Below are 22,972 nucleotides of genomic sequence, written 5' to 3'. Positions count from 1 at the left end.
TTCTGGACATCGTGTCCAATATAGTTTATGATTCGGGGCCGAAAATAAGAATTTGGTATTCCGGGCGCGCCATTTTGTTGTAGAGGTCACGTATTTTGTGTCGCACGTCAGTTGGCGAAAAGTTGCCGCAATACTTTATCGCCAAAAGGATCCAATAGTCCTGCCAGGAAAATGGGACATTGGGTCTAAGATTGAACATCTAGGTCAAGTTTTAAGGTCAAGTTTTCTTGGATGTATACGTCATATCCGAAGTATCAATTCAAGTGTTCCTATATGTAATCAATAGGACAGAACTTAGAAGACCTGAATAAAGTACTTTTTGCTGTCTAGGACGATCGGTTTGCGATTGGGAACGAGACCGGTGACGTCATCGTGAAGCGGTACCTGAACTATGACCTTGACCCCCACTATGACCTGAAGGTGACCAATGAGAAAGCAGAGAAAAGGGTACGTCACATTTCCACATCACTTCTTCATCTGTTCTCATATGAAGTCAAGAGTATAGGTGTTCTTTTATCGATATTTTGATCACAAAGCTCATTTTTGCTATATACTTGTGACATTTTGATGACGTTAAAAATATCTGGCAGGGCACATCAGTTCAGTCACGTGCTTTGATCCTCAAACACCTGGATCTCAAGTTCCTATCTAGCATGATATGGAGTTCGAATCGCGAAAAATACGCCCGGCCCTCCATCGATCTTATAAGGGGCCTTGCTAGATCGGAGCTTGCGATCAAAGCTTGTCGACAATGTGACTTTGGTATTATGAAAAGCACTTTGCACCACCTTCCTCACACTACCAAGTTTTAAAAATGGGTACCTGTCTTCGGTTCGGGAGGTAAAAAAAGGGTAAAAGGAGAGGGATTGTTCCAACCTTCCACTGACACCGTGCCCTAGACACAGTGGATAACAACCCACTGCCCCTACGACTTGGGAATAATCTTTACCTTTACCATGTTCACCATTTGCTCCATTATGCAGAAAGAGATCAAAATCAGAATCTCGGTGGAGGACGACCCAAACTACCCTCCTTTCTTCAATCCCAACTGCTACATCCCACCTCGGACTAGGAACACATCAGAGGTATGTTTTAGGAAAATACCGATTGAAACTGGTATCAAACTCACATTCTTGAAACTCCCATGACCAAAACTGTTTTCATTAGAAGCAGTTTTCTTTTACACAACCAATAATTATCATCTGCTGACGTTTCGATGTCTCTCAGGCATCTTCCTCAGAGCTTCTAACTGGAGTTCTGCTTCTCGCCGCTATATGTAGTCGCCTGTAGGTGGCGCTTTTACGGCGAAAACACAGTCCCAAACGTGGCTAAGTTTGTATCCCCCCTCGTCCCGGTTCATCACTCAGGGGTTGACTTCCTTTTCCAGACTGCTTCTTTCATGCAACGGATACGTTGGTTTATTATTTTCGGATATATTTTCATTGTTAAGGTATTTCGGCTGGCTAAATTGGCATTTTGACCTTCCACTGTTTTCTTATTAATGAATTAAGAAAGAATGGAGCCGTAACGAATGTTGATAGATGGGCATGAAAGAATTCTAAATCTGATTTTTTGGGGGCCAAATTGATGACGTCATCAGGTTTTATTGCCCCTAATGTTATTTTTTTCTATGACAAAATACAGCACTATGGTACATACCACTGTAATGAAACTTTGTTTTTCGTTGCATAATGATGAAAGCTACAAACTCATGGTTGTGCAAATTGATATCTACTAATGATCTGTAGTAATTAGAAAATGATTGTTTTCATCTAATTAAAAAAATCCGATGAACAATAGTTATAACAATAGGAATAATAGTTACAACAACGACTTTGGTGAAGGCTAACATGGAAATTTTATCACTGCTTTTTCATCACAGATATGGCCATTTATGGGGACACTCCATTCCTTCCTTGGATATCAGAACTTAATCGACAACCGCAGAAATGGGTCACGGTCGGTGATGGTCTTGGACAACGATCTTTGTAAGTATTGGGGCCAAATTATCACTTTTTACCAAGGTTTACAACTAATGAAACTGTAGCAAACTCGTGTGGCGAAGAGTAACCTTATAAGGTGTTTGGTTCGAAGAACAATCTATAAGCTACCCCACAATGCCAAATACGTCTGAACCGTCCCGATGTATTGTGGTCTAGGTCAAAGTTCAAGATCTCAACAACAGTGTAATTCCTAATGTCGGAGTTCTTGTCGAATCGCCTATGCATGAATTTCTCAGAACAATGCTCATAATTTCACTGCATAGTCTTCATATAAGTTCCTCAGTGTAAAGGGTCATCCCTGATACAATTCTCCGTGACTAAGATCTTGCACTTGGCATAGACTTCAGAAATTGTAAGATGATAAAGTCACAAGCTGGTTCAGAGAGCGAAGAGCGATTATCAATTAGACAGGTTACAACATTCCAGTGTGGAAACTTTTTCCTTTGCACACGTACACGTCTAGGCGACGCAAAGGTATACAAAGTATACAAGGGTGACTTTTGGGACCACACCCTACCAGAAGGGACCACGCCTTTCTTCAACTTAGAGTGCACCAACGATCAGGAGCCGAGACGGAGCACACCTACCATCACACCATACTGGGTTTGTATATTTCAATTTACATGTTCATCGGAATTTTAGACCTACATTGTCAATGTGATGATCATGACTCTCAGATAGTGTCATTCCTTGGTAACCGATCGTTTCGCCACATTGTCGGTTCGCTACAGCCGTTTCGCTACCTGGCAACTGTCGTTTGACTGTATGATACAAGTAATTTCGCTACATTTGAATGCTGATACTCTGAAGAGTCTGAATAGACTAAAACCATTAGAAATGTTTTCCTACAATTACTTACGTATCAAAAGAGTGAATCAACGAATGACATCTGTCGCGCAATTCGTATGTACATGTCACAACAGGGCAAGTATTACTCGCGTAGGCCAATCTGAGTACTAGAGAACCAGGCTATCCGATTCTCCCCACAAGTGCCGTCGTTACAAAATGAATATCGTTGTTGCACACGTCAAGTAGAACCCCTGGCTGAAGCATCGGAGTGACATACGTGTCTATCTTCAAGTAACATTCAAATGTAACGAAACAACTTCTACCACGTAGCGAAACGACATCTGCCAAGTAGCGAAACGTCTTCTGTCATGTAGCGAAACCACTTCTGTCATGTAGCGAAACGACTTCTGCATGCCATGTAGCGAAACGACTTCTGCCATGTAGAGAAATTACTTTTGACAAAATTGCAGCTAAACACGTCTTCAACCATGTAGTGAAACGACGTCTGTCATGTAGCGAAACGACATCTGACATGTAGCGAAACGACTTCTGTCATGACTTTGCGCAAATCGGCTACTATCGAAACATACTGTACATGGTGAAATGACAATGTGGCGAAACGACCTAGCTGTAAACACATTTCTATCGTCTGCAGAACGCGTCCTATGACCGCCCGGATGACAGCGCGATCGACCCTCGGTGGTTCGTGGACAAGCCGAACAAAAAGTACCTCAGACACATGCTCATGGAGCTCAACCTCAAAGACATGATGACACACACACCCTCGATCTACAAATGCACCATAGAACTCCAGGCTCCAAATTTTGGGATGAAAGCTAGCATGGAATTCAGTGTTGAAACCTTAGGTAAATATGTAGTACTACTATTTTGATAATTTTGTAATGCTAGTGTTCCAAAATTGTCTACTATTTTTCTATTTCGTCTGATGATATTTTCTACCTGCCGTTGTATTTGTTAAGATATCGAAACAATGGACGTCGAGATGAGACTATTTACGCCTCAGGGGCGCTTAGCTTTGACATATTATCTACAATTCCAGTCTCCCGCGCATTCGAAGTGAAATCTTAGAAAGAGCTTATCAATGTTATGTCTGATGCATGTGATCCATGTGTATTAATTGTTTGCAATCTGAATAGATAAAATAAAATAAGATAATGCAAGATAAGATAACATAAGATAAAATAAGATAAAATAAGATAAAATAAAATAAAATAAAATAAAATAAAATAAAATAAAATAAAATAAAATAAAATAAAATAAAATAAAATAAAATAAAATAAAATAAAATAAAATAGGGTATGCATAGTCGTCCCATTCCTGTAATATGCACAATGATACAACAGTCCTTTTCTCTATCTCGTGTTTCTTTTAGGATGCCCTGTTGGCTTCTACGGAGGCAATTGCAGTGAGGTGTGTGCGTGCCAAAATGGCGCCAGCTGCCATCCATTCAATGGCGCCTGCAAGTGCCCGGATGGATGGAAGGGAAGGGCCTGTGATATCAGTAAGTTGAATTTCTTTTCCTCAAGCCTACACTTAAGATTTGGGATGTCTAACGTTAGAAACAAAATTTAGCACAATGTTTACCTCACCACTTGCATGATGCGGTTGAAGAAAAGAATTCTATCCCACCACCATAAGTAGCACGTGAAAGTCACGTGATAAAGGCGTGACAGCATGACGTCACCCAATGGTAGCACACGATAACTTGTAGTGCTACGTCAAGCCTTGCCAGGCCACAGCAAGTACATTTCATGGATTACATCATCTGTGAACTCCAGATGTAATGAGAGAGGGTGAAACAAGATGGATTTAAAGAGAAAAAAAAGATTTCAAAATAGACATCATAAACTTTGTAAGAAGATTTGAAACTACAAGACATAGTGACACAACCAACAAATCTTTTATTTCTGTATTCAAAAGGTGCACAGAGTGACACTTATGTGGTAGACTGGTGTCATTTACCAAGGTGACTTCTGCATACACTACAGTCATGGTTTACCACTATGTGTTACTGTCCCTATTGTCAGTAGATGATTTTTATGACGTCATTTCCTGATACAGAGGATCCGAAGGTCGTCATGTCTCCAACCTTCCATAACGTCACTTCCGGTCAGACCGTACGGCTTAGCTGCGAGGCCGTGAGCGTCGATCCCGTCAGCACTTTCGCCTGGGCTCTGAACGGGAGACAGCTGACGGTAGACGATGACAAGATGGTGACCCTCCGAGGATTCAACACTAAATTCAACAGGTAAGGCTAAAATGAAATAGGATAACATTAGGGTTCAACCGCTGTCAAACTGACCAAGCTAGTATAGCTCTGAGCTTTTGGCGTTGTGGTTTGCGCGTTAATTGGGTTCGGCACGGCTTCGAATCCCGGGAGTCATTGTTTCTTTCTGTTGCTACTCGCCCCTCTAGTTGTTTCACTGGTTCCCACGCCGACCCTGTGAGTAACAGGCTAGAGATTTGCCATACAGTCAGATCAAACTCGGATATTCGAGGACGAGTCTTGAAAAGAAAAGGGGGAGAAGTGTAACAATGGGGTTCAAGCGCTGCCAAACTGACCAAACTGTTGTGGTTTGCGCGTTGGGTTTGTGATCGGCTGCCCGGGTTCGGCGTCAGGATATTGTTTCTTTCTGTTGCTACTCGCCCCTCTCTATTTGTTTCAATATTTTCCTATTTTACAACAAACAAGGGCGAATATGAAATATTTTCCTCCACAGCAAGCTCATAAAATTCCACGTCGACGTAAACACACCAGAACAATGATTAATGCTCTTTTTTGTCTTCAGGACCTTCGTGAACAGCACAATTACTGTGACGATCTCCAGTCTTGATATGTCTGGGGAGTACGCATGCGCATACAGGGCCCCGGATGGAAGGATCTACCGACAGTTTGCTAAAGTGGCCTTAGAAGGTAGATGCATGTCACGTCTTCTCTATGTTAACATTTCGAGTCATGTCATTTTCATCCGTGAAAATTATGATTTTTTTAATTTGCTTCAGATGATGACAATATGGCACTACACTCGAGTAACTACTCGTAACTATTTGAACAGTACCACGTGCAAAGAACAGGCAAGTAAAGGTATTTTTTGAGGCTGAAAGGATAGTGGGTTGTTATGCACTGTGGCTGTGTCTTGGGTACAGTATTGGAAGACAAATCCCAACCCTTTCCTTCCATCGCCTTTTACACGACTTATCCGTATTCCACTAAGGTGTAAAGCTGGATATCGGACTTCAGTTGGGGAGGTAAAGGTGGTGGAAGGAGAGGGATGGGTTCCTCCTTCCAATTCCGTCATCTAGACAACCCTGCCACTATGGCCTCACAAAGACTACATATTAACTACCTACCTTACTATGAATATTCAATACAATTATATATTTTCAGGAAAGTTCAGTCCTCGCTGTGCCAGCTGCTTCCCAGTGAGCGGTGAGTCATTAAACCCAAGTTTTCTTATCATCGACATCGTTAACATTTGGCATCACGTCTTAGGGCCAGAGCCCATTGTTATATTGCCAAAGAACACAGTTATTCGCAATCTGCGCTGCAAAAATAGTAATGCGACCGAAATCTTAAACCGTATGTAAACACTTAAAGTGAAAGCCGGTGCGGGAGGAACGTTGCTATACTTAACTGTAATGAGCAGTCAGCTTTAGACTCTATTTAACTAACACATTAGATAATAGGGCCCAAATTTTAGGATGCCTCCGTTCACAGAATGGACCTAATGGTCTGCAGGTATGCCCGGAACGTGAAGTTGAAACGTTTTGGCAGCAGCAGCGGGTAGTACATATCAAGACCAGATATTAATAAGCTGTGTCTGATCCCACTTCTGACACCATGTTGACGATCTGTTGATAGTCTTGACTTCTGAACTCGATCGGAGTCTTGAAACGTTTCTCTGGCTAGTTCAATTCCAGATGGTTAGTGAAACGGACATAAATGTGCTCAGTGGTCACTCTCGAAGTCTGGTTCCTCATCTAGGAGTTTCGAATCTGATTCTGGACAGAGACTTGGGGCGACACAGGTTATCTGGCACAAATGACCCGTTGCTATGGTTATGTGGCCTAGATATCACATCTCATTAATTACAGAAAACGGTTCCATTCCGTTAACAAATCCCAAATATTCAAACTGTTGGTAAAATAAAGTTTGATTATCTTTTCTTATGCCTTTTACCAACACATATTAACTTTCATGATTACACTGTTTTTACCAGTTTTGAAGAAAACTGGATGTCTTTTGTGACTGTTTGCTGTTTCTATTAGGTGAGTCCATTGCTCTGTACGCTGTCAGCGCCCTTGCCTCCCTGTTTCTCCTGGCTCTGATTGGTCTGGGCTTTCTGCAGTACAAGCGCACCGCGAAAGAGAAGGCTGTCGCCATGGTGACCAAAAATGACCCGGATGTGAGGAAACCCCTTGCTGAGTTCCCGGATATGGTCCGCAGGGCAACTGTCGAGAACGAATACGTCGTGTAACCAAGGACGTTATACTTAAAATTAGTAACGTCCATGGTGCAACACGTCATAGTTATCTCCATGAAAAAATGAGATATTGTTTTGGATGTGTACGTGTGTCTGTGTGTGGTGGTCTGTGGGTGTGCGCGCGCGTGTGTGTGTGTGTTTGTTTCTGGATATTTGTGGTCAACATAACGTAATAACCTATGTATGTATCGTCATAAAAAAAGTAGACAGACTTTTATTACTGTATTCAAGAAGTTCAGAAAGTAATAGTAGTGTGGTAGACTTGTCCTTGTTATACGTTTTTATGGCTTGGAATGTAGATGTGCGGATATGGTAATTAGTGATGTAGGGGATTATAATAATGCTATAAAAATGATCATAGAATTTACGTAAATTTCCTTTTATTATCATAGACATTATGTCATATAGTGATTATCCTTAGATGTAGTGCTAGTTTTTTTTTTCATATCATTAAACTTGCTTCGTATTACATTCACTAGATACGATCGCCTAATCGGTATGTCTATATTATGCTAACTATTAAGTTGTTTTTTTCCTTGGGTTTGCAATTCAGCACGCACTGGCTATTACAAAGAAATTAAGCTTGTAACTCGAGCTCGCTGCCTCGATGGTCTCTGTATTTAGATCTATCTGCTCAAGTCATCTGCAATGACATCTCAGGCGTGGTAAGGTTCTACAGTTGGTTTATCCTATCATTCACTGAAGCCTCTGTGCATCATGGAGGTTCTCTCTTCAGGTTCTCCTCAAGTTTTCTACTACGCATGCGTGTTAGTCTAGGCTCATTGATATTAACACTTGTCGCAGTTACGAATTAAGGAAAAGTAGTTTTCCCCATCAGTTGTTAGCGTCCGTTGAGGGCACGTACAGTAGCAAGGTCTTCTTCGGTGACTCTTCGTTGCTCCCACAACATAATGACACCCCCGCCCACAGAGAACAGGGTCTGTACCCATGTCAGGTAGAAGGAGTAGCCGAACGGCATGCCGGGAAAGGTGGTCAGCTGGTACCCGGTAAATATGGCGGCCCCCACGTCACCCAGAATACCTTGGGATACGAAAAAAATAATGTAAATAAGGTTCCCCATCCCCCACACACAAGAAGTAAAATGGTTTCTATATTTCGACAACTGTATCTACTAGTAAAGTTATGCTAAAGTCTCGGACAGAAAAGGACAAATTATGTGTCACTGCACTCAAGTGAACTTTAACAAGACGTCTACGTCCGCATCAATTTTCGTCCATTCCCAAACCAAAAGTTTTCGTCTATACTGTAAATCGTAAAAAGCTGCTAAAAGGAGCGAATATGTGCAGTGGATTGGAAATGATATATCGGAAAACGGATAACTATGAATGGAATGCCAAATTCAAAGGAAAAGATGTAAAAGAACCAAAATGAAGAATCTATGATAATTGTTGTTCTGTATACCATAATCTGTATGTTGTAGACAAAAACAATACAATTTCTGTGTCCATAGAAACATTTTGTTCACGAATTGTTCTCTTAAAACATTTTTCTTGAAGCAAGATTATCCTTCTTGAAATTATTTTGTCTTAAACATCGCAAGAAAAATAAACAAGACAACAATAAATTTATACCTTCATTTCAAAAAACCCTTTGAAGAAAATTACTTGTTCTTTATTGTAAGAATTTCCATAGAATGAACCTTAATTTGTTTTTTCTTTATCATTCTTGAAAGTTTTGACTTAAGAAAATTTGTCAAGCAAGAATTTTGAGTTAAATAAGAAAAATATGCTAGTAGTGTACCTATGTTCTTACCTCCCGCTATCATCAACAATGCACATTTTACTGGTGTGACGAAGCTGATGATAGGTTTCTTCACAGTTTGGGTAACAGCAAAGAGAATTCCAAACACCAGATTCAGCGTCCCGAACACAATGAAACCTCGGGTCGCCTGGATAGCAGCTGGCCCAACTGATAAAGTGAGAAACACGTGATATACATATTTAAGATAATCGACACTGTGTCAATGTCGTTACCGGGTATGCAATACAAACAAAAACTGAATAACTTGCAGAATACTGACCTCTCGGTAGCCCACCCTCAGCCGTCCATCCTGGTGTCGCCAAGCCAACAACTAGCAGGACCAGGCCGACGGACGCAGAGACTTCGGCGATCACTTGCGGAATATTTACTTTATCTTCAGCCATATTATTATTCTTCATCTAGTGTAAACTCGGAGTTATATAGAATGCTTGTATTTTAGAGTCTACTGATCAGTCTGTAAATGTAGAAGTAGAATTGAAGTGGAAACTAGCGTATCACGTCATAGTTTCGCAACCAAAATTACCTATTACGTTTCCATGATTCACTTGCCCGAGGCTTGGCTTATTACCAACAACTTCCCTTTTCATGATCTTTAAAAAAATCTATACAGATCTATAAAGAAAAGAGAACTCAACTCGAGAAGCTGTGACATCGTTATATGAATAGAATATTAATCTAATTTTCTACACTTCACACCAATAAATCTAACTGCGAAGGCTGTAGACATAAAAAGAAAGAAACATCCACAGACACACTAAGAAAATAACTTTGAGATTACCCTGTAATAACCTTGGTTTTACTGCATAGCCATAGGACCATCGAAGTTACTGACGTTATACACATGATTCGTTATGCTATTAAAGAACGACGAAGGTACATTTGCAGATCGTGAGGAGCGCCAGGTCAAAAAGTCTGAGTTGCTCTTGTCCACACATAGAATGAATGCTCCACAATCTATCGTCTAACCAGTTCATTTGTCAAATGGTCCACCCCTTCACTTTTATTCGCTATTATCCTATACGCCACACCGGTTTGACAGTATGACAAAAGAATTTCACTGCACCTAGTTTAAGATTATTATCAAGTTTGTTTTTTGTCAGCGTTCGTGTGTGTGTTTCTCTATCTGTCTGTCTGTGTGTGTGTAATTGTGTCTGTATGTGTCTTTGTGTCTGTGTGTGTAGGTATTATTTCCGTGTGTGTGTCTTTGTGTGTGTGTGTCCGTGTGTGTCCGAGTGTGCCTCTGTGTGCATTTGAGTGTCTTGTGGGTGTCTCAGTCTCTGTGTGCGTCTGTGTTTGAGGAACTTAGATATGGTCATGACGTTTGGTCGGTAGCTTTTGTGATCGGCAAGAAGTGACATAAACGTGGATCAATGACATCACCAATAGAAAATTTCTTCCCCTTTTCAGTGCGTGGTTGGTAGACTCAGGTGACGTGTTTCAGTTCATGCGTGAAAACCTTCCGACGAGGAAGACTTCCCCTTTATGTATTGTCGCACGCAATCTGACTACACACAGTACTACCACGCACGGTTTCGGATGTCAATATCAACAATGACACCCAGTGTTTTAAGTAGTAGGCCATGTAGATTCGTTATATGGATGACATCCGGCTGTAAAATAATCAAATATGTGCTGTAAATTGACATTTCAAAAAACATATTGGAAAACGGATACTAATTTTACACAAATGGGGCAACCCAACCTGGCCGGGATTTCACTACCCTGGGAGCACAGGACCGGGTAGCTAGCGAGTTAGCTAGCGAGTCCTAGCTGCCCGACCCCGGATGGCCCCCAGGATAGGATTTCACAAAGAGGGGGCAAAATAAAATCTGTAGTTGGACTTTATAAAAGGGGTGTCAGGTAAACTGTGGATCGCAATTTGCGTTGGACACTGACAACTAGTATAACGTTTGCCCCTGTTACGAGTAACTAAATGAAATAGCCCAGGGCTGTAAGAAAAGTGTCATGGGAGTCAACTGAAAAATGGGTTTGGATTTCACAAAGAGGGGGTCAAATGAAATCTGTAGTCGGACAAAGGGGCGGGGGGGGGGGGGTAATATTAAATGTGGAATGCAATTTGCGTCGGACACTGACAACTAGTATACTAAACAACGTTTGCCCCTGTCACGAGTAACTAATGAAAATGCCCCTGAAAGGAAAGTGTAACAAGGTCACGGGGTCATGTTTACCATACAACAAGGAACACATCCCCTCAAACACGGCACTATGGGACGTTTCTGTAATTAACAGAACATCGTTATGTTTGAAACTGAAACCTTTATAGGGGATTTTGTAGGGGAATTTTCGACGTTATGTGTGTCAAATCGTGATGCTGAAATAATAGCATACCGAAACGTCATGGGACTTTCCAGGTAAAAGGGAAGTTTTCTGTGGATAACAATATGTCGGATTCAAGCAATCAATCAATAACCTTTAACCTGGTGTCAGAAAGCTACATATGGAGAGAAACTCATACAAATGGTTCTGAATAGGCTGTTTGAATTTTGTTGTGATAAGACTGAGCTGAGTGACTGTAGTATGGGTCACTGCTCCATAACATGTCACTTCATTAGATCGCATCAAAATGTTAACAAGGCCTTAACTAGTAGATTTTATGGATAACATCAGCACGAGTTACTTTTTGCCTGATTTCAGAGGGAAAAAAGCAAGAATTTCAGTTCTTCTTCGTGGATGGTCAGATAGACCAAATTTGGCAAATGTTGTGTTGTGTTGTGTTGTGTTGTAGCCTTGTAATTGTTTTGTAGAAGGAAGCCATGACTGTACACGTAGAAGTGATACTCGTTGGATGAGTCTACCACACCGTGGCCACCAATATCATAAGTATGGAAGCCATATGAGTGCAGTTGCCAACTTGACAAGTGGTACCAGTCTACCACATCAGTGTCACTTTTACTAAATTTATATTTAGTACACTTCTTGAATACAGGAATGAACGCCTTGTTGGCTGTGCTACCCGGCATATTTCATCGCTTAAATTCTTGCTACAAATACTTGGTGTCTATTTTGAAAATCTAGCCCTATTTTTTTCGCCCTGACTCATTATTTTTGTCTGCATCCATACAATCTACTTGCTTTGGCCTAATGTCGCCTTGCATGTCAACTTGTGACAGGCCTATACTTACAGAATGGGGAACACCCACCCAGTTCCCATTTCACTTCCTTAAGAAAAACTGGGTTTCCCCCTCCTGTCATCATCCAAATACGTCTCAAAACGTTATTTCCTCACTCTCAGTTCAAGTCTTCGGGACAGTGTGCGGTTGGAAATTCGTCAGTTTCTCTATTTTTAAACAGATTAAGATATGTTTCGGCGAACAATGAGAGACAAGACATGTGTACTAATTTTGGCGCTCCTGACCGCTGTGTTGTTTTCAGTGGAGGGAACAGGTAAGTGCAATTGTTTTCCCCCTTAGTTTCCCCTTCCCTGAAACGTTGTCGTAGTACGGCGAAATGGAAGTAGGGTTTAACGTAGAGTGTTGTGCTTAGACGTGTGTTGCTCGTAGTTTTATTGCTAAGCTAAGGGTATCGTTAAATTAAAACAGGGATGTTTACATGGTTTACTGTACCTTCGGCAAGAAGGTTATGTTTGGAAAGCTCTGTGTGTTTGTGCATGATTGTGTTTGAGTGTTTGTCTGAGAACAGCATGTTAACTTGATGAGTCGTGGATCAATTTTTCGATATTTGGTACATATATGTTGGCAAGGTGAGAAATGATTAAATTCATGATCACTCCTTGGTACCAAAGGAGAACTTCCGTTTTTGACATCTCATGTTCTGGACATGCCATGGCCATAATGATGTAATGTTTGGTTGTTGTTTTTTATAGCTCATAGGAGAATGAGGGAGTGGTGTAGGTTTAAGCCCCCTAGCAACTCTTTTGGAATTACAGGGGACTACAAATGTCTTTTACGTTTAAAATCTTAAAGTCTCACATACTGTTGAATAATAATGTGTGCTCACCCAGTCTGTTGTGTCATTTCATTTACAGGAGCGGAAGGAGGAATGGCAAAAGAGGTATTTCTATTATATATATCAATTATAAAACTTTCTTTGATATTTACCTTTCATTTCTGCAAGTTTGCTTAATATCATGATATTACAGACAGTCTTAGTTTGGATTTCAATTAGATGAATGCTGAAGATTTTGCTCAGTAATACAAGTATTTTGAGTAATGCACAATGGTGTTTATCAGAATATTGCTGCTGTAAAATTCAACAGCTATCTACTCCAAAACGTATATCAAGTTATATTATGCAAATAATGGTTTGAATTCAGAAAACAGTATCTGAATAAAGAGATCGCCTTGCTCGCCTTTAGATAATGTTATGAGCAATCTTGTCTTAATTAATAATCAATGCATTCTAAATTCCCATTTTCTCCAATACAGTTTGACGCTAGATGTAGCATGCCGAACAACAGGGTACAGGATGATAACGTAAGTAAGCTCTGATAATAAAGTTAGATGTCTACTCTTTTGTCTTGATTTTAGTATGTAGCTAGCGTTGGTGATTCGTGATATGATTAGATACTAATTATGCACACCAGGAGCTAATTTGCATCATTGATAATGAAAGACTTTGCTGCATTTCATGATAGTAATCTCAAACATGTGACAATTTATAACAACATAAGGTGAATATTGTAAGACATGAATCATGCAAATCATGGTCTTTGTTACATAATTTATGAATGCTACAATAACTTTTTTTTGTTAACATAAGACTTTTACCACTTAAGCAACATAATGATTGAATAACATATTGTGTTATTTTGGTGATGATCAAGTGACGATTTATGCTAATGACCCACTGAGAAACATTTCATAATACATCAGTCGAAAAGGTTAACATAATTTGTATACAATCATAGCAATGACAATGACAATGACAATGATCTTTATTTGCATGTCCTTGCCCATATGGGCTAAATGCAGTAGTTACATAAAACGTTTCTGTAAAGAATCTTTACAGTGTCGGTGGGAGAGACAGAACAACTAAGGCTATGCTACACTACAAGTACATCTATCGTTTACAAAATAGTCAGATATATAATGCTATACTATTCTACAATTTACATGTCTCTTTTCTCTTCTTGAAACAAGTGTATATGAATTCACAGAGTTTTTGCAGTACAATGTTGTCAGATGATTTCATTATGTATACAAAAAGCTCATCTTTTACTAACTGTTTAGCTTGTGTATCAAAATTCAGGGCATTGATAAAAGAATTACGTATATCACTATATAACTCACACTCCAATACAAAATGAACTTCATTTTCAATATCTTTGGAGTTACAAAGTGTACAGATCATAACAATAAACAATTTGGCAAAGTCGGGGACCACTAGTTGTTTCTAACTTTGTGCATCAAGGTTTGTACAAGATCTTGGAAAAGTTCCTGCACTTGCGTTGTGTCAATGAAATACATATGAAGGTTATCATACAGGCTTATGACTTGATCATTTTATCTAATAAGCAAACTTGTCCTGTGCAGAAATGGCCGATAGTCGTGGGTTTCCAGAGTCCTCTGTTAAACCCAGAAGGAAAAAACTTCACTGGAAGACCAGACCACGACACCCTCAAGTATTCCAAAGTCATGCTGAACGACACATGTGAGTGTCTTAAAGTTTCGGTTACCTCTGGAATATTTTGATAGTATCTTACATCATATGATTTTTTTACCCTTACTTTAAAGGTACAGAATGTAAGATTATGCGACAATGTTTTTGTGCTTTTTGTAAACGTAGTAAATATGAGATGGTTCAAATGTTTCCGTTATGCGAAATATATTTTGAATTATGTAACCGAAAATCCTACAAGGAACGCGTTTTCCCGAGACCAGAGACAGTTTTGCTGAACTAAAATTTAGTAGATTAGATACTAATTATGGACATCATGAGTTAATTTGCATCATCAATTAGGAAAGTTGAATATGCTGCATCTCATAGTAGGACATTTTTTTTTTTGCATTCTAGTCTACATTGTCGTTGTCCTGGCGTTAAAGTCTGCCATAGACTGACGGACAGTAGACTAGATAGTAGGACACTGAAACATGTAAGTGAAAATGTATCGAGTTTTTTGCTGAACTAGTAGATTAAGTTGTCCCTTGTCTGTCGTGTTAACTGTTTGTTGTTCTTTTACCTAGGTAAGGCAACTGTTTACATCATGGTAGAATCAGCCTACATAACTCAGGAATGGCCGAAGGGTGTCACACCGGAGTTTTCCTGGAGCTGTGCGGTGCAGAAGACCACGGGCACGCAGCTTCCTCATGTCGACGTCATTTTTGTAAGACACACTACCTAGCCATGATCTTATTTCTAGTACTTTCGATCAATGCACGGGTATCACGTGCCATGATAAGCGATTGGTTTCCTCGACGAAGACTTGATCAAGATAGCAAAACAAAACAAAACAATGAGACTTCTTTGTGCTGCAGGGTCACAAATTGACTGTTAAAATCTGAAATATTTGTTTAATGATATCTGTTTCCACGAATAACGTTAACGTTATTAGGTTGGTAAGCCACTGAATAACAAATTTCGCATAAGCTATCGATGTAATTATTTTACGTTTGGGACCGCATATGTCAGCAGCGACGCCTAGTGCTGCAGTTCAATATGAACCAGTCAGAAAGGAAGATGACAGACGCTTACTGAAACGTTGACTGAATAAAACAGTTGGTTGTCTACAAAGATTTTTCATTCATTTCTTCATTTCTTCATTTCCTTTTTACCTGCATGTATGCAGGTATGGTTTTCAGGGGCGTGGGAATTTTTGGAAGCTGGGGATTTAGGGCGCTGTATCTCGAGAACGGATAACGCGACCACGACGTTTTTTGGTATGTGGGTTGGGGGTGGTAGCCTGACACTCAGGTTTGATTTTGAGCCTCCTGGTGATTGAACTTGACATTGCAGGTGGCATTTTTGTGTTTTGGGGGCACTTTTGGCGCTGTGTGTCCGGAACTATACGAGCCATTGCGACGATTTTTGATGCATGGGTGGGGAGCTGTTGCCTGTTGCCTAGGATTGACTTTGGGCCTTGTCGTGTTTGAACTTGACGCGGCAGGTCGAATTTTGTGCCCAGCAGGGGGTTTTCCGGAGTTATATCTTCTGAACGGTTGGTGCGGGCGCGATGATATTTTTTCTTTTGTTTTTGTACCTGTTCTAATGTTTGCATTAACCGCAATTATTTTCTTACCATTCCCATACAGAACAGTACAAGGGCAGATATGAAGAAGTACCCAGGGCTAAAGGAGGAGTGGTACACGGAAGGAAAGGGGTCCGACCGCCGCATCCTCATCGTCATGACGTTTCCGCATTTCGACACGACCGGCGCCGTGGTTCTGAACTGGACATGTAAGGCCGAAGTGGAGTCCGAAACTCCTGGATTTGCGCTGGGCATTCAAGGGGCTAACCTCATTGTGTACCCCATAGGTACGTAAGAGACATGCCATCATGTTCAAGCAGATGCGCGGTGTGGCACGATTCGAATTCTATTCTTGTGTGCCCTTGCGACTAGAACAAGTACACAAAGGCACCGCATGGGAGACTTGTAAAAACGACTCGAGTGAGTGAGTGAGTGAGTGAGTGAGTGAGTGAGTGAGTGAGTGAGTGAGTGAGTGAGTGAGTGAGTGAGTGAGTGAGTGAGTGAGTGAGTGAGTGAGTGAATAAGTGACTGAGCCACCAAGCGAGTCAGTGAAGGAGACGAGAGTGAGTGAGTGAGAGTGATTGAGTGAGTGATTGAGTGAGTGAGTGAGTGAGTGAGTGAGTGAGTGAGTGAGTGAGTGAGTGAGTGAGTGAGTGAATAAGTGACTGAGCCACCAAGCGAGTCAGTGAAGGAGACGAGAGTGAGTGAGTGAGAGTGAGTGATTGAGTGAGTGAGTGAGTGAGTGAGTGATTGTGTGAGTGGGAAAGAGACGAGAGCTAAAGAATTAAAAAATGAGACTGAGTATTGTAAGTGAGTAAGACTGAGCGAGTGAATGAGTAAGTTAGTGAATTGGAAATAGATGGGAGTTAAGGAATTAGAAAGTGAGTGAGTGGGTCGGAGTGATGAACGAGTGAACGAATTAGTGGTTAGAGCCATAATCTCTTGTCTTGTAGTGGAACAGTTTTGTTATCGGTTTCTTTCAGGATGCCCCAAGGGCAAATATGGCGGTGAGTGTGAGTACAACTGCTCATGTCCCAACAACGCCACCTGTCATACATTCAACGGTGCCTGCAAGTGCCCGGATGGGTGGGAGGGCAAGTTCTGCGAGAGTAAGTAACATTTTTGCAGCGCTGTGGCCACAGTCTTGTTCACCGTTCCGAGTGCGCATGCGCAGCGATATGAACTGTGGGTAATGTGTCAAAGGTGAAGGCCCCTGAGACAAAACACGTCTGAACATTGCCATGCAAATCTAGACAATGGTCGTGTGATGAGTACTGTTTACAAGTCAGGGACCCTTCATCTTTGACGTATTACAAACAATTCCTGTCCCTGCGCATGCGTATTCGGAATGGTGATCTATGATTGACAGGATTATCCATACCTGATTCATACACTTGGGGGCAAATTGGGAAAGCTCAATTTCGGGCTGCTACGAACGCGATTTGGTAGCATCTCCCCGATGTTGACATAGGGAGGGAGATGGAGGGAAATATGCTGCAATTTCTTGCTAATGTTGCATTTGTAGTTAATATTGAATCCATCCATTTTGTTATCTGCAGACAAAATCCCTGTAGCTGGATCTAATGCGGCGACCATAGTCTTGAGCGTTCTGCTTCTTCTGCTGGTGGTGGCCGGGCTAGCGTGGTTCTGGAAGAGAAGAACGGACAGAGGGACGTACAAGCAGATGTTTGAAGACATATAGGATGGCCCCAAAACGTCCGCCATCTTTGTTTTAGATGTTAGAGCCCCCCGCTCCCCCACCCCTTACCCATACGTTTCACAGAAACATGGTAGCTATGTATAGCGGACGTAATCAAGTGTATTGTAAAGGATTGGTATTGCGTTTATAGTATACATTTGAATATGATGACAATGACAATGATGAAAACAAAATTGTAATTGTTGCTTTACTAAAGATGTTGCGGATTACAAATTGTATAGAAAAACGGAATTGAAAAATTAATGCTTATATCAAACACATTATTTACAGCTGTAGTTTATTAAAAATTATGTCAATATACATTTGTTAATTTTTTCATTTGCCACGTCAGCTGCTAAAGCTTTTGGGCAGAATTTAGAAAGGGTGCAATCTTTTTTAATGTTGTATTTTGGCGACGCCTCAAGGGCTAGTCTAACACTGTAGTATACGTCCGATTTACTTCGCAAACACAGCACTGTTTATGATATTCAATTTGTTGTTTTATTCATTTACAGATACGTATAGTTTGCCTTCTTTATTGTACTATATGTTTGGGTATGTAACTGTATCACATCGTAACACCAATATCAACTTTTCAAAGTGCTTATAAAGAGCTTCCACCTGTCAATTATATCTTCATATCTTTTTAAGTTATTGTTCCACTTTGGGACACAGAAAAGGGACTAAAGGTCTCAGAACACTGAAGGGTTCTCGACAGAGAATGAGTTTAACTTTTGGAAAGTTTTTTTTGGTGGGGTTATGTTTTTATTAGTCTAATATAGTATTTGATTTACTTGCTGTGGCCCTAGGGCTTTTTCTAAATCTAAGTCTATTCAATGCAGGGCTCTAGCCAGCGTCAATTTTTCCGTCAATTGCTGCGTGTGACGGAAAAATTTTAAAAGCAATCCGTCAACCTTGACGGACAAAAATCCTTGGTGGAAGCTACAGGCGGCTTGGGGACGCTGTCCACGGCCGTAAAACCATACACTGTTTTGCTATTGTTATTATTGTTGACGAATTGTGTCGGTGCCATTTCGCATACATTAATCTCATTAAAAACCCGTTTTTCGGTTCAGTCCCTCTAACTCCTGGAATAGTATTTTCACGGCAAAAAAATTTCGAGCAGGCTAGAGCCCTGATTCAATGATATGCATCTCCTGGTGTGTGTGGTGAAATATTTCCATTTTAGCTCCGTTGCTAACATCTTTGCTGAGAGTCCGTGCCTGATACAAGAGAGCGCACCCAGCGATCAGTAGAGGTACTACAGCCGCCCAGGTCAGGAATACCGAGTACCCGAACTGCCACTTCGATCCGTCAAACTCCGTTCCGGGAAAATGGATATGATCGTTGATGTTCCACCCCTTCGGTCCGCTTATTGTGTAGACAAGGGCTCCAATAAACGTGCAGACCGCTAGATGGACAAAGAGATACATGTAATAGACAAATAAGAATAAACAAACAAATAAACAGATGATAAACGAACAAACGTGTACGTCCTTTTCTGCATGATTATATATAATTTCGTACGTCTTTGTAGCTACACATACCAAAATCATGTTAAAACGTTATTCCTTTCTAAAGTTATCCCCTTCGGACATTTCCTTTGAGTTTTTATGTCGCTTTTAGGGCCAGGGGACCCAAACGTGTGTCACGTCTTCCCGTGAAATGCAGTACCGAGGGAAGCCGCTAGTGAGTCCAACATCTAATCATTTCAAGTTTTTGTCACAACATGCAAACACCAAATATGGAACCAATCCATCCAGCCGTTCTTGATTACGTATTTTGTTGAGCAACAGACAGACAGACATTTAACGCTAGTGAAAATATAAACTCCAAGCATATTTCATGGAGGTAAAATGTGGCACAACAAAATATAAGGGCCAAAATCGTGGCTAATTCATTCTGAGGAAAGGGTCTTTTTGAAAAATATTGACAATGTAATCTTCATGTCGTGTGATAAAAAGAACTTAGAAATGTTCAGAAGGAATCCACCGGGACTGTACCGGGAATATATGTGAAAAGATAAAGGCATATTTGTTGAGGGTGGGACCGCGTGGCGCAATCGGCAGCACGTTTGACTCAGGTCCAGAAGGTCCTGATTAGGGCTGGGTACCGGTACAGAAAATTCAGGTCCAGGTCCGGTTCAGGTCCAAAGGATCAGGTCCAAGTCCGGACCTGAACCTGGACCTGATTCAGTATGACTCATACCAATGGTCCATTTCACAACAAAGAAATCTGTTTGGTGAAGTATTAGACTTACACTGGCGTTTTAAAATCCTACAACGCTAACAGCACCTGTACGATTGGCTGTAAAACTTGGTAGAAATTACTATAAACTCTACTCTACTTCACTCTTGTTATTTTCTTCCACCTGCAAGCGCCAAAAGGTGTGAATGTCTGATAAAATAATATGTTAATTTTCTAATCGGTCCAACATCCGGTCCACCGACTTTTTTCAGGTCCGGTTTTTCTGGACCGGTCCAATAAGAAAAACCGGTTTTGTACCGGTACACCGTACCGATACCCAGCCCTAGTCCTGATCATGAGTTCAAACCCCGCCGTGTCACCGATCTTTTGCCCTTGGGAAAATCACTTTACACGACTTTCCTATATAGGCTACAAAAGTCTTCAGCAAATTGAAGTTGGTAGCCTCAAAAACGAAAGAAAGATTGTACCTGCAGCAAGTGTAAGGACTCCGCTGGCATACTTCACGAGAACAGGCACCGCCTCGCCCATCTTGTGCCTCCTGATGTAGTAAGCCTCCAAACCGAGACCAGCGCCGGCCAGCAAGACGCCAATCAACACGAAGAAACGCACGACGTGGTCTTGGAGCGCTACATTTCCTAAAGAAAGGTAAACGTTAAAATCAGGGCATCTAGGGGTATATAGTTAACGAGCAGTGGTTTCAGATTGTATTACTTTTAAAATATTGCAATTTGATACCATTGTCTGTCGACTAAATATACCACAATGACAATCAATTTTCTTCCAACAGTGACTGTTTTTAAAGTAGAGTAATTGCTTCCAAATTGGTCTAGTCTCGTGCTCTCTCGCGAGATCGAGAATAGACCATTCTCTGTGACCAACATGAGTTACCAACATGTGCTGTCAGACATCGAAAATTTGGAGGTACGTACTCTACCTTTGATAAACAGTCACTGTTAGAAGAAAATTGATAGTAACTGTATACATACATGACTGATGAACCTCTTCAACGATAAATATACCACGTTTTTAATCACATCGGATATAGGTTACCCTCGGATAAAGGTGAGCGAGCGTTATACCTGGGTCCAGAATCTCACATTCCGTTAGTCCAAACGCTGAGTAGCAGACGCTCCACAGTCCACGTGTGACGTACAGAATTTCGTTCTTTGCATGAACGGCTGGTCCGTACTCGTCAAAGCCAGCAGAGGCCCAGGCTGTTGTTGCCATGCCCACGACTAGGACTATAAATCCTGCAGTACCGAAAAATGCCGATAGATGTCGCCATCCCATGGTGATTGCCTAGGATACTAGTAGTAGTCCCTGGCAGATTTGATAGCTACATGTATAGGGTGGCAAACAACATAGTCAATGTCTTGTTAAATGGACCATTTCTTAAAAGATATTTGTTGAACATCTTTTATGACCATTTCTTAAAAGATATTTGTTGAACATCTTTTATGCCATGAAGCGGTTTGCCCTGCGTTTAACGCAATCAAACAAAAAGACTTCGCTATAGTCCTCTATGAATATCGCTACGGAATGATATGATAACAAGGAACAGAAATATTGACTTTACAGTGGTTGCCTTTGACTGTTTGCGAAAGGTCCTTCGCGGTTTACTTTCCATTTGCGCTTGTTGCCTATAAATACTCAAAACACAAAGGAGCGATTTAAACAAACACTTTTGATATTCCCAAGCCTAGCGGTCACGCCGACTGTATATGCCTTTCAATGCCATTAGGGCCCAGCAAAAATGTTGTGTTTAAAGCTCGGTAGTACTAGATAGGGACCCTGTAACTGTTATTTATATTTCATCTGTGTTTTTTAGATATATTCTGTACATATCGAATCATATATCATATCTTACCACGTTCACGATATTAATTATAAAGACAGTACTTCACTTCTAGTTGTTGAAATTTTCATAAAGCTAAACTTTAGCTGGTCCCCACTGGGTCACCCATGTTGGCTACAGATTATTACAATTATTTTGCGAATTTTCACCAATTTTCCCTTGCGTTCATACTGACGTGCGACACAAGCGTGGAATCTACAAACAAAATGGCCACTTCTGAAATGTTCCATCGTATCCTTCGTTTCGCCCCCAGATTGGATACTAGTACAAGATAAATACTTCAGTAACAACACAACAGTGTTGTTACTGAAGTATTTATATCAATTTTCAATAGTCAAAAAGAGATTTTCAGTGATCGTACCTGTCTATTAGAGACTAGTTCGGGCCATTTTGTCACATGCAATTTCTGTGAGGCGAAAAATCGTGATTTCAGGCGACCGGTTTTCGACCTATTGGCACCTGTTTTTAGTAACCGAATGTCTTTCGCAAACAGTCGCCAACAAACGCGACCCACTGTAAGATACCTACCCGCTTCGTACTTACCTGCTCAAAACAGTGGTGACATCAGTACGGAGTTGCTCGCAAATCCAGCAAATGTTCCAATTCCAATTGAACACATAGCATGCAATACCTGTTTTATATAAAGTGTTGGGGTGTCCAGTGCAGCATAAGATTGACAGATATTTGTCAGGAATTATTCAACAAGTTCTTCACCGCGGCATTTCTCACATAAGCTGGTCCAAATGTGAGCGTAACATTGTCTATAACCGTTTCTGATGATGCGCCCTGAAACGTAAATGTTGTTATTTCACTGCACCTTTCACCAAATACGTCCTTTGTAAGACTAGAACAGACATGCTTGTGAAATAAACAATCCATTGAAAAATACTTCATGCCTAATGAAGTATTTAGGAATGTTTGCGCACTGAGTAACACAGCATATTTGAGGTTCAAATACTAAAATAA

General features: G+C 40.8%; 3 protein-coding genes across 3 annotated transcripts; 2 read left to right on the top strand and 1 right to left on the bottom strand.

Moving 5' to 3' along the window:
- Nucleotides 1-344: 344 nt before the first annotated feature.
- On the top strand, nt 345-7,291 carry LOC118411068 (tyrosine-protein kinase receptor Tie-1-like; the record flags this gene model as incomplete). The annotated part of the gene is given in 9 exon segments (XM_035813070.1): nt 345-447; nt 984-1,085; nt 1,883-1,988; nt 2,467-2,606; nt 3,448-3,658; nt 4,186-4,314; nt 4,875-5,061; nt 5,603-5,727; nt 7,083-7,291. Coding segments are annotated over 7 exon segments (1,095 nt in total).
- A 4,841-nt stretch (nt 7,292-12,132) lies between these two features.
- LOC118412144 lies at nt 12,133-18,008 on the top strand. The gene is made up of 8 exons (XM_035814846.1): nt 12,133-12,484; nt 13,086-13,111; nt 13,486-13,533; nt 14,593-14,710; nt 15,244-15,383; nt 16,309-16,531; nt 17,228-17,353; nt 17,804-18,008. The coding sequence occupies exons 1-8, from the start codon at nt 12,400-12,402 to the stop codon at nt 17,944-17,946; spliced, it is 909 nt and encodes a 302-aa protein (XP_035670739.1). The 5' UTR covers nt 12,133-12,399; the 3' UTR covers nt 17,947-18,008.
- A 1,062-nt stretch (nt 18,009-19,070) lies between these two features.
- LOC118411067 lies at nt 19,071-21,378 on the bottom strand. The gene is made up of 3 exons (XM_035813069.1): nt 21,231-21,378; nt 20,619-20,786; nt 19,071-19,354 (listed from the first exon to the last, which is right to left on the bottom strand). The coding sequence occupies exons 1-3, from the start codon at nt 21,376-21,378 to the stop codon at nt 19,071-19,073; spliced, it is 600 nt and encodes a 199-aa protein (XP_035668962.1).
- Between the last annotated feature and the right edge of the window lie 1,594 nt (nt 21,379-22,972).

This window comes from Branchiostoma floridae, chromosome 3, assembly GCF_000003815.2.
Source record: "Branchiostoma floridae strain S238N-H82 chromosome 3, Bfl_VNyyK, whole genome shotgun sequence".
Lineage (NCBI taxonomy): Eukaryota > Metazoa > Chordata > Leptocardii > Amphioxiformes > Branchiostomatidae > Branchiostoma > Branchiostoma floridae.
This window is presented reverse-complemented; position numbering and strand designations above follow the sequence as displayed.